This window comes from Montipora capricornis, chromosome 11 (genome assembly GCF_036669925.1).
Source record: "Montipora capricornis isolate CH-2021 chromosome 11, ASM3666992v2, whole genome shotgun sequence".
NCBI classification, from domain to species: Eukaryota; Metazoa; Cnidaria; class Anthozoa; order Scleractinia; family Acroporidae; genus Montipora; species Montipora capricornis.
In genome coordinates, this window is record NC_090893.1 from 22979618 (window position 1) to 22992117 (window position 12500).

The window sequence follows — 12500 nt, forward strand, 5'->3', positions numbered from 1 at the left end:
ACCAAGTGATTTCGGCCACGAAACCCGTCCTTTGATATTGGACCAACAATAGATTTTAATTGGATCAATACAGAATTTTAGTTACGATTCGTTACTTGTCTTATCTAGGACATCGGCGCTTTTAGTAAAAAAGGTTCTACCGAACAGGAAAAAGAAAAACAAAAAAACAAAAACAGTTCAAATGTGAGGGCGGTGACTTGAATTTGACGAGACAGTTTTGCGTTTGTCGTATTGTTTATTTATTTTGAATTCCCTTGTTTTTCAAAAAGCTTGTTTGCATCAGGAAAAATGAATTTTAGGATCGCCTATCTTTGCTTTCAAATGTCCTTTCTCTATTTTTTCAGTACTCTAAAAACCGCTAGTACTTAGGATACTTTGCCCACATTGTACGACTTAAATAAGACTGAATAATCTCAAAAGTCACGATAGTACCTTTATTTTGTCAACGTCGCCGTCACAGATATAAAAGTCCCTTTCACACTGATACTTGAAAGAAGGGAAACCCACACAAACATTTGTTGCTTTCATAGAGCTAAGTATTTTTCAAGGTTTTTGCGTTTTTTGAGCGAGGTAAGATTGTCTGTGATAGAGCGATATGTGAATAGACATTTTAAAGCTAAAATTTGCTATATCATTGTTTCTCTTAAATCTTGAAAAAGAAATTTATTTCCCAGATGAAAGAAATGGATTTATGCTGAGTGTGACATGCTTAGTTAATTATTTCCCATGTTGTAGTTTGGGCATTTCTGTCATCCGGGATTTTCTGGAGATCATTCACCATTTGTGCAAGCTAGGCGGAGGCTGATTCAACAGAGTCAAATCAATTTTCCCTCCCCACCCTCCCTATTTTACTTTGTTGTGGATGGCGTGTGTGCCCTCGCCTTTGCTGGAATCATGTCTTCTATATTTGGGTATTTCCTAGGTTACCATGCTGATTTTCAATAAACGGTCTAGTTCATAAGGTCTTGGCCAAAATATCCCGAACAAATTTGGTATTATTTCAGTCCCAGCAAACGGAGCTCGCCCAGAGCAACGCCTTGCCAACAATTGCAACATCAGTCAGACTGTATGGAGCATGAAGCATAAATTGATTTTAAGGTTAGCACTTTTCTAATGAAGTTTGAAATTGTGGCCTCTTTTTTTCGGTAAGCAACCAGACACACTTTGGAAACTTCGAGATAAAAAGAGACTTAATTCCCGTTTATAGCTGAGGCACCTCTATCACTTTATTAATTTTTCTGTGTTTTCGACATAATGACAAAGGTCAGACGATTTATTCAAACTAAGCATGGTTCTAACCCGCGAAACTTTTGTACGTTTTCCCTTTAAAACACAACCTATTAATGATGATGGCTTGAAGGAGTACGGCAGTACGGACCGAGCGCAGCGAGGTCCGTACAAAAACGACCGAGGGGTTAGGAAGTTGTTCATTATATTGCATCGTTTATTTGAGCGATCGGACCCCTTCTCCGCTTGGTGAGTGTTCGTCTTCCATCAGCGAAATTTGAAAGGTAAACTTTTCCATGTAAAACTAAATCCCGCTTGCTATAATTGTACTGCTGCGATGAAAAAAAAAAAGCTGCTTTTTGAAAATTCTTTCAGTTTCGCTCAACTTGAATTTCTAGGGTGAGAAAAAAAATTCGGAAACGGGCCGTTCCCATGGTAATGGTTCGTACTGTAAAATCCCGACCAAAAACCAGCCAATTACAGTGTTGCTAATCAGATTGAGAATTGCTTGCCATATAATAAAGGGCAGTTAATAAATACCTGGGTCTTTTGGGAGCAGCCATCCATTTCTGGAACTTGTGTAGTGAGAAACATTGGTACATTAGTATTGGTCCTACTGCGGACAGTGCAGAGTAGCACTGATAGGCTGCCACGGACTTCACCAGGGTCCTCAAGGGAGAAAAGCAGGATCAGTAAATGATAAAGCACGGAAAAATCACGCAACATTTCGGTATCAATGGCTCAAGGCTTCATCGTTGTCATCGTCAGCGTAGCCGAGTGGTTAGGGTGCTGAACTTGAGAGATCCGTAGGTCTCGGGTTCAGGTCCCCCTCTGACCACCCGCTGGAGTTGTTGTGAGCATTCCCCGGCTCAACTCCTCGGCTGCGCTTGTAAATAGCCAACTGGTTTGCCTCCCGCCAGCTGGGATTCTTAACTCTGTCGTGTTCATTTTTATAAAATAATCAGGACAGCACGCGCACTCTCATTGGTCAATATTTAGCTGTGTTTAGATGGTAGTATATTAACACGGCTGTGACATCACACGAATTTTGATTGGTGATGTCCGGGTGTTGCCAGACGCGCGTCATTGTTTTGATTGACTGGTAGGAAATATGAGCGTGCATCAAGAAAGTCTGATTCAATCGAGAAGAAAAAAGACCCAGCATGTTCCTTTATTTGTCGAATTATTTTTGAGAAATATTTTATAAAGGCAATAGCGGACTTTTTCCGTGTTTACATAGCAGGGATGGCGCAGTGGTAAGTGCACTCTCCTCCCACCAATGTGGCCCGGGGTTCAATTCCCAGACTCTGCGTCATATGTGAGTTGAGTTTGTTGGTTCTCTACTCTGCTCTGAGAGGTTTTTCTCCGGATACTCCGGTTTTCCCCTCTCCTCAAAAACAAACATTTGACTTGATTTGCGTTAATTGTTGATTTCAATTTACAGTGTCCACATTTAGTGCTCCAGCGCTAAAACGACTAGACGACTCCCCCGAGTGTTTAAATGAGGCTATGTAAACACAAGGTAGATACTGATGAAATACCAGGATATCTCCTTTTACTAAAAAACCATATCTTCACCGCGCGCAGTGAACATATCATTCATTAGAATATAGGTGTCGTCATATTAACGAACACGATTAGCCAATAAAACGCGAGCTTCGTCTTCATTGTAAGATACTTTTGTGCTTCAAGATAGTTCTTCTCTGCTACATTAACATATTTATTGCAAAATTTTACGTTATCATTATTTGGTGTTCATAACTTTCATATCTTGTCTCACTTTACACAACATGCGTGTTTCAGCGGTTGGTGACCACTTTTTCATCATTTCAAAAATGAACTGAACACAAGTTGTTTTAAATCTGGACATTTCATCAATATCTATATAATAAACAAAACATTATATGGCCGCTTGGGGATACCAATTTTATCTTCTCGTGCTGAAAGTATCTCTCACTCGCTCGCTTCGCTCACTCGTGAGAGATACTTTCAGCACTCGTAGATAAAACTCGTATCCCCGCGCGGCCATGTAATATTCTCTATGTAATTTAGATTACAACGCCATTATGCTCAAGACGCTTTAAAATTTACCAATGTTGACTCTCGGATTGTCAGAAATAAATCCAAGTGCTCATTGATTGCAGGAGTCGAACATGCGACGATCCGATTGCTAGTTCGGATCCTCTACCACTGGGCTATAGGAGACTCGTGGGAGTAAGGCCATTGATCGAAACGTTCATTCTCCTAACCAGTATCATAGATTTTTGTGTTGTGTAGTCATAAGAATTTGGTGTTATATCAAGATCACACCCCTAAAGCTGATATTATTATATTCATTCTCAATACCTGCCTAACTGACATTTCATTGAAATTGTGAGGAGAATTTGCTTGCTAATCATTCCTGGGAGTCAAAGGGTTCAACTAGGTTCGCATGAACATTGTCCGCCATACTGCTAGGATCTAAATCATCATGACCGCCAAAATGGCGCATGCTCGGAATTGTATTAAAAAAGATCAAGCGTGCGTTTCTCAAAAGACCCGAAATCTTTTCGGGCCCGGAAACGCACCCGAAAAGCTCCCGAAAACAATTTTAGGTGTTTCTCAAAACGCCCGAGTTTTTCGGGCCCGAAAAAAACGTATCGTTTTCCCGAGATATTTTACGGGTGATTGCGTGCTCCCGAGAAAACTCCAAAAAATCTCGGGAAATTAAGTTTAGTGAATAAAAAATGGCTGCCGTTGGAGCACTTTTAACCCCAAATCGTGAGAAAAGAAAATATAGACAAAGAACAGTTTTGACTGGAATGAGAAGATGCGAGGTAATTGAACGTTTTAGATTGTCACCTGAGAGAATTGAGTGGCCTTTTTTTGAAGTTTGAAGCGTGACAATTGAGGCGCAACACCGGGCGAAATGCTCCGCTAGATCCGGAGATTCAGGTGGGTAATTTTCCTTTTTTCTATGATCTAGCCACTGGCACTTTCAACTCCCTCGTTGACAAAGAGGCCCTTTTCGAGTATAGTGGAGGTTTCAAATGTTTATTAACCTATTAGGTCCTGACAGCATTACGCTACTTTGCAAGTGGAAGTTTCTTGAAAGTCGTCGCAGACACCATGGGGATTTCCAAGGCTAGTGCCAGTCGCTGTGTTCACTCCTTTACCCAGTGTTTAAAGAGTATTGCTGGCGAATGGATTATCTTTCCCACATCAAGAGAAGGAGTGAATGTAATTATTGATATTAAGTTTTACCATAGTTCTACAAAAAAAGCACTAGCTAACTGTGAAGTAAACTCTACTAGTACTAGACACGATCATTTGCATGAAAGGGGGAGCGATTTTCATTTCCATTTACACTATATTTCTTGTTTGCAATTTAGCGAAAAGTCCTAAATTCAACTGCTCTTTCCACTCGAGTAGGCATATTCCTAAAAAAACTGGGGTAAAAAAACGCACAACCCGTAGAATTTAGCACAAAAACTAATTTAAATTTACGTCTTTTCCGATGAAGTTATTTTATTTACTGTTTTCTCTGCGGTCCGCATCGAGTAGTCGTCGGTCATGCGAATTGGCATAAAGTATTAATTCTGTGATTCAAATGATTAAAGAGTTTCTTCCAAAAATGTTGATTCATATTCTGATGCCCACGTCTAACAGGCTGTTAATCTCCTCAAGTTTTGAGCCGCAGTTTATTGGGTCCGCCGTTTTAACTATTGTTATCTTTCATAGGAAACTATGACGAAATTTTACTCGATTGGAGCTTTCCCCAAGGTTATGGGGGCGATCGATGGCACGCTCATCCCAATCCGTGCACCGGCAAAAGAGGAGCACCTTTATGTTTATCATAAGGGATTTCATGCCATCAACGTGATGGCAGTCTGTGATGCAGAAATGCGGTTCACAAACATTGTGGCCAAGTGGCATGGCTCAGTCCATGACTCAGCCATCTTCAACGGGAGCGCACTGCAGACTCACATGGAAACGAAACAGCAGGAAGGATGCTTGCTTGGGGACAGAGGATACGCCCTACAGAGCTACCTTATGACCCCCTTAAACCCTGACAAAGTGTCGAGTGCAGCAGAAGAAATGTACCAAAGGATCCACACGAGAACAAGGAATGTGATAGAACGATCATTTGGCCTCTTGAAACAAAGGTTTCGATGCCTTGATTTCTCTGGAGGGACGATGCAGTTCTCTCCATGCCGCTGTTGCGACATAATTGTTGCGATAGTGGTATTGCATAACATGTGTATCCATGACAACACCCAGCCAGATGGGCTTGATGTTACACAGCTTAATGGCAGTGATGACAGGCCTATGTATTCTGCACAAAACTGGCATGTAAATCAGACGTGTAAATCATGTTATTGTAATTCTTATTACTGTAGTCTACATTGACATTAAAAAAGCACAAAGCTTTATATCAAACCAGGGTCACCGGCAGCCTTGATTCCATTCTTAGGCCAGGTAACGTAGCTACTACTGTACAATGATCCAATTAAGAAAATTACACAGTATTTTCAATAAATTAAAAATTAACGAATGAAATGATATATAAAATGGACCATATATTGAACTGTGGATACGAAATCAAGTGAAGCTATGATCCTCGCAGTTATGAACGCAAGGATCATAGATTCACTAAGTTGATTTCAGTATCCGCAGTTCAATATAATTACGATTCATTTCATATATAATTTCGTTCGTTGATTCATTCAGCATGGGAACATTTGAACCCACAAATGACCAGCTCCGAACATTAGTGGCTTCATAGCTCAGTTTGTTAGAGCGTCGCACCAGCATCTTGATGTCACCGATTTAAACCCTGCTGAACTGCTGAAATTTTCAAGTTTTGCCACTCCGTTATTTATATTGTACCCAGCAGGAACCCAGCAGTTGTCAACGCTGCGCATGCGCATGCGCTTGCGTTCCTTTTTGCATGTGCTCGCCCTTGAATAAAGTTGGCGTTTTATTAAACCTTCGAGTAAACGCAGTGTTTCCTACTTATTGGCTTGGTGGCAGCAGTTAACTCATGCTTTGAATTCCCTAAAACAAGTGTGGCCTTTGGTTCCTGCGGCATCTACTCCATAACAAGGTGCCGAAGCCGTAATTTGAGGTGAGCGAATTGCAACTTTTCCAACATGACCGCTTCGCCTCTTGCACCCAAACAGTGTCACTTAACAAAGATCGAGAGCATCACTTCGTACGAAAGTTGGCGGCAGAACTCGATCTATGTCTTTTCACTCCTCACAAACGTTGTTTCCTTTCTTTATGCAACTTGGCAGAAACAAACAGTCGTCAATCCACGTAGTGGCCTTACCGAGAATGACACTGTCTAGGCCTACGGCTAGCCAAATTGAGGGTTTTAGGTTACTTCGTTCGTTTTCGAATCTTAGGGTCTTAGTTTTCAAGACACCCATTTTTTTTCCCGCTGGTCACCATTTTTTACGGCTGTTCAAATAAAGTGAGCGGAAAATAAAAATAATTAATTTGAGCGGGAGAAAAAAAAGGAGAGAGGCGGAAAAAAAAAGAGCAGCAAAAAAAGTGGCAACAAAAAAAAAGTATGGCGCACCGTTCCAGTCAATATTCAAACAGCTTTATTTTGTAATGCATGTATTAAATTTGGTGCAGTGATTTTTATTTCCTTTCTATATGTTTTTTGTTTTGTATTGGTATATTTTATATCTCTTCCCATTAATTTAAATGTAAGTTTTAAGTAATAGATAAAATATGCGCGAGAGACCTTTATGGGCAAAACGCGAGCCGCAGGCGATCCGTTTTAAAGCCCATAAAGGTCGGACGCGAATATTTTATCTTACTTGTGAAATGAAACTATAGAACGTGTTTGTCATGTTAATCACGTGGGCGTGGAACTGTCCCATAGGAATCTGGAAATACTCAGCACTGAATTAGGCAATTCATTTTCATAGAGCTTTTGTAGTAGAAACATGGCTGGTCGGTTTTGCTCTCCAAAGGGTAAAAAAGAAGAGACCTGTTTTGTGTCGGAAGCCACTCCGACGGCAACACAATACAACACCAAATGGGGCAGAAAAGTCTTGGAGGAATGGCAGCACCGACGGCAAAATAAACGTGCAATGTCAGAACTTGTTGGAGTGACCGGTCTTAAACGCGAAGATGTTCACAATCTGACCGTTTCACTAGAGCACATGTCGCCAAATACGCTATACTTTTGGTTGAGCAAGTTCGCTTGTGAAGTGGCCAATCAAAATGGAAAGCGTTATCCGCCCAATTCGCCTTATTTGTTAATTTGGGCGGTTAACTGTCATTTGTGTGAGACTGGAGGAGAGGATGCATTAAACGTTCTCAACAAGGCTGACAAGAGGCAAGTAAATTGTTACGTAATAGTTGTCATTGAAATGTCAAACTTGTGATTGATTAATAAACGTTGTACAAATTTACAGGACTCGTCTAATTAGGTGAGCCAGATATCTTTATAAAAGTTAATCCTATTGATAATTCAACTAATTATAATAATAATAATAAGGCTGCCAACACTGTTAAATAGGGCTCAATACACATAAGTGTAGAGCTAAATCGTAGAAAGGTGAGACTAATGAAACCAACACATGATTCACTGTTACTCCGAGTTTCGTGCTTACGCACTCATCAGACAGTATTTAATAAAGAGACAGTATTTAATAAAGAAAATTCCTATCACTTATATACAAGCGTGTGAGAAAAGTTATTTGCATAATTACAATGGGCGCGAGTGAGCTATTTAAGGGCGTGGGTTGTGAGTGAAAGTCTATTTATAGATGACAGTCAATTGTTCCTTAAGTAGAACTTTGACTGTCATCTATAGATCGTTTTCACGTGACGTCATCATTTTCTAAAATCCAAAACTAAAGAGCCACGAAAGTTTTTATCCTCATCAGGCATAAGAGGCGGTAAATTTGTATCCATTTGCAATTTTAAAGCTCAATAGCGTGCTTCGTTTGGAAACCAGAGCATTTTGAATTTCTGAGTTATAGCGGTGCGTGACACGAGGCGACGATCAAGTTTATTGAGAAATATATATTTATCTCATGGTTTTGAGCCTTTTTCGAATTTAAAGCATTAGGAAAAGTGCTTAAGTAAATAGCTGTCTGTTCAGTACAGATGATCACTCGCCTAGATAGCCAAAGTAAGTAACAGATGTTGACACTATTTTCCGGCCGCCATATTGGTGCACCACAGATGTGCACCAACATGGCGTTTTCATACTGGGCTCTGTAAATTTCTGCGAAACATTTCGACGAATATCTGAAGTTTGGGGAAACGCACGGGCCTAAAACTTGGAGAAGTGTCTTCTTCATTTATCTTCTACAACATCACGAATTCTTGACTTTTTCCACAGCATGCTTTTCGATTTATTTTTTTATTGCGTGACAGTGAAAACGATCTATAAATAGACTTTCACTCACAACCCGCGCCCTTAAATAGCTCACTCGCGCCCATTGTAATTATGCAAATAACTTTTCTCACACGCTTGTATATAAGTGATAGGAATTTTCTTTATTAAATACTGTCTGATGAGTGCGTAAGCACGAAACTCGGAGTAACAGTGAATCATGTGTTGGTTTCATTAGCCTCACCTTTCTATAATTCAACTAATTAAAAATTCATCAACCCCAGCCTTTCCTTGCTATCTATTCAATCCCTCCCAGTGCTTTCAGACAGTTGAACTTTATCGGGATTTACAAAGCAACACATGTGACCTGAATAGTGCGTTTCTGTTAATTAAGTATGCACCACGTGATCGCATTACCGTGATTCACGTGACCCGATGTCGTGCGGCTGCGGATGCCTTGCACTGAGGTTTTGAGTCATTTAAGACCTAGTTTTTCACTGAACAACGTTGCGGCTCTGCTGGATTCAACGAGGTCAGTCTCCCTCTGTCAGGCTATCAACAAATATTTGAAAGAATGCGACAGACCTGCACGGTCTCCCTTTTGTGGCTTTGTTGTTTCAGATAATTATCAAACCTTTCGTCGTTTTCTCACTATGGGACGTAGATAAACAGGAAATCAACCTGTCCAATGCACAAGCTAACAACTTCAACCTAACGATAAAGTTAACTACTAAAATTTCAGAAAGGAGATCACTTCCTAGAGCGACAACAGTATACAAAGGAGAACGATTCGATAAAGAATCTATTCTCCATATCAAAACATATTACCAGCCGCGCCGACTGAAATCATCCAATACACTGCATGATTGAAGCCTTTTACCTCTTGTCACCCACCCGGTGTCAAGAAGGGTGTTATCAATGGACAGGCTAGTAGGCTTCGCCGAACAAATTCTTCCAAAACAACATTTGTGGAGAAACTATCTCGATTCAAAGCGCATCTCGAAGGGCGAGGTAACCTTATGCATCTTATTGAGAGAACACAATCTGAGATAATTTTTTCTGGCACGCAGTCGGCACTTAACAAAAAGTCAAAACTACCGAGAAAACCCGCCTACCATTTGTCAGTACGTACAACGCAGCTGTATCAAATTTTAAAACAATACTGACGAGTTTAAACAAACTGTAAAAATAAATGTGTTTATCACGTATATTTAAATTAATTATGGAAAGAGATACAAAATACATCAAGGCAACACAAAAAACATAGAAAGGAAATAAAAATTACGGCACAGAAATCTAATACATGCATTACAAAATAAAGCTGTTTGAATATTGACTGGAAGGGCGCGCCATAAAAAAAATACAGCGGAAAAAAATGAGCGACAGAAGAAAAAAAGTGAGCGGCGGACAAAATAAACATTAAAAAAGAGAGAAGAGACACTAGTCTCTTACGAAAAGGAGAGAAGAGAAAGATGTCTCTTTAAAAGCACCGTACTTTACCCATGGGCAAAAGGGTTTGTGTAACCACAGCTAATGATCTCAACGGTTCTCAATTGTTCGCTTACGCTGTTGTTAGGCCCTCCACAGACTAGGGATTTAGTTGTCGACAACGATTTGTAATCAACAACTAAAAGTTATCGACAACTAAAGAACGTAGTCTGTGGCGCAAGTTGTCGACAACTAAACCCCAAATTATTAGTTGTCGACAACTAATCAGTTTCCTTTTTCGAAAAGGGAAACTGATTAGTTGTCGACGACCTCATTTTTTGGCGTTTTTCTAGTGTGTGAAAACTTTTGTTTTAGTTGTCGACAACTCTTAAATCTCCTCGCTATTGTGAGCATGCGTAGTAAGCTCTTGGTGCTTGGTACAATCAATGCATTCAAAAGATAAGCAATGCTGTTTAATGATGGTATACGATACACGGCCATGGTGTCATGGTGCTTGCTATAAAGCGAAGCCTTCACCGGTAGTAGTTTTTACGTTTAGCTGCAATTTCCCTCTGATAAATCGGGAAATAAGAACACCTAAAATGACATTATTTCATTCAAAATTTTATAACTGGTGCCTCTTGTTTTGTAGATCTCATTCACCGACTCTAAAATCAGGTCTGATTTGTCAGAAAGGACAAGGTTAAAATTGTATGTCCTAAGTAATTTTCTTTAGATCCTAAGTTTAAAAAGTCAAATGAATGTCGATACTACGTGGTTTTAATATCTCAAGTAACATATGTATTATATATCAGTTATCCCAGACCAGGCATCAAGTAAGCAAGATTATCCAGTGTTTCCTTCTGATAAAAGAAACAAAAATAAATAAAGATTAGCCTTTCAATGTAAAATTTGAGCGCCGTGCCCACGAAACTTTTTGTTATCCTTACCTTTTGCTCGTGCTTAGAAACAGCCGCAAAGTAGGCATAAGCGAAAACAGGAGTAATAAAGTAGCTCAGTCATACGGCGCCAACTTACAAGGCGTCTTCTCTGACGTTACTGCGCGGCCTGCATAAACCTCTTTTAATGTGCCTGTTTCGCATGTGGGAAAGTTGTTGACTTGCGTTTTTCTCAACAATAATCCGTTTGGTACAAATGCGATTGAGTCTTAAGGCCTATTTAACAAGGTAGGTTTTATCTTGGGAAGAAAATCCGGACCATGCAACCACCCGGCTTTAAAATTATTACAAAAACAGGGTGAATTATTGCCCGGGTGCGAAATGTCAACTCAAGAGGAGACATCTGCCAGGATGCAAAAAACAAAATCAGTGCGCAAGTTGAAGTTCCTCTCTTCAATCTGTGTCTTAGCCCAGACTAAAAAGAAAGTTAGGCCTCGTCCACACTATGACGGATAAATTTGAAAACGCAACTTTATTGTTACGGTTAGGCCTTCCGTCCACACTACAACGCACATATCCGCATAAAAAGATCCGCGAAAACGGTACTTTTTTAGAATACGCTCTCTAGAGTGGAAGAATTTGAAAACGCAACTTTTTTGCATTAGTGTGGACGGAGAACTCTTCGTATCCGGAACTTTTCGAATACGCTTACGTCATTTTGTCATGTGATTTATCTTCCCAAGTCTCTCTCGATCATAAATTTAACATGGCGGACAGCACGATGTTTTCTGTCTTGTTGACAATAATTTCTTCTTTAAGCGCTTATTTGGAGTTAAGTATTGCTTCACTTCACGTGAATATTGTACGCCAGAGAATCAGGAAAAACTGTTAGACAATCATTGGTGTCAAAGGATACTAGGAAAGCGACGCGACGCTCTCAACCTTACAAACAGAGACGCTTCTGGTCTCGACCTGGCAGAACGAGTGCGTGGTGAGACAACTTTGTTAACGAAGTTGTTGTCGCTGAAGAATGGAGAGAAAATTTTCGAATGTCTACTTACTGTGAGCATGCTCAAAGCGAGATTAAGCAATTGTGCCGCCGATAAAACGCTGTAGTGTGGACGCAGAACATTTTATCCGTTTTCATGCGTGGACGGAAAACTCTTGTTCCGTTTTCGCACCTAAAGTTGCGTTTTCAAATTTATCCGGCATAGTGTGGACGAGGCCTTAGTTAATCACATGGCTTTTCAGCTTGAGCTGGAGTTAAGAATTTCCGCCATGTAATCCGGTGCGGCCCCCTAATTTCACGAAGCTCATGTTTTCAGACGAGATCGTCAATAGTCGCGCACGTCATGCAAGTTTATCCAATGACACCACACATCAAATTCGCGCTTTAAGTGGTCCCTACTAAAATCTCTATAGAATCTTACATTACACTTACATTACACTTTTCACAGAACGATCGAGGTTTTCGGAAGCCTCGCGTCTTCGCTCGGCTTGCTCGTTTCCAATGACCAATATGTTATGTGTCTATGCGAATGTTCTTAGCAGAGCGAAAAAATGTTTTGATGAAGCCGTAGTAAACTCCAGATGGTTCCACTGGT

At 40.2% G+C, this 12500-nt stretch overlaps 1 protein-coding gene across 1 annotated transcript; it reads left to right on the forward strand.

The window, feature by feature from the left end:
• Positions 1-3953: 3953 nt before the first annotated feature.
• On the forward strand, positions 3954-5616 carry LOC138023217 (putative nuclease HARBI1). The gene is made up of 3 exons (XM_068870244.1): positions 3954-4043; positions 4276-4446; positions 4948-5616. The coding sequence occupies exons 1-3, from the start codon at positions 3954-3956 to the stop codon at positions 5614-5616; spliced, it is 930 nt and encodes a 309-aa protein (XP_068726345.1).
• Positions 5617-12500: the final 6884 nt, after the last annotated feature.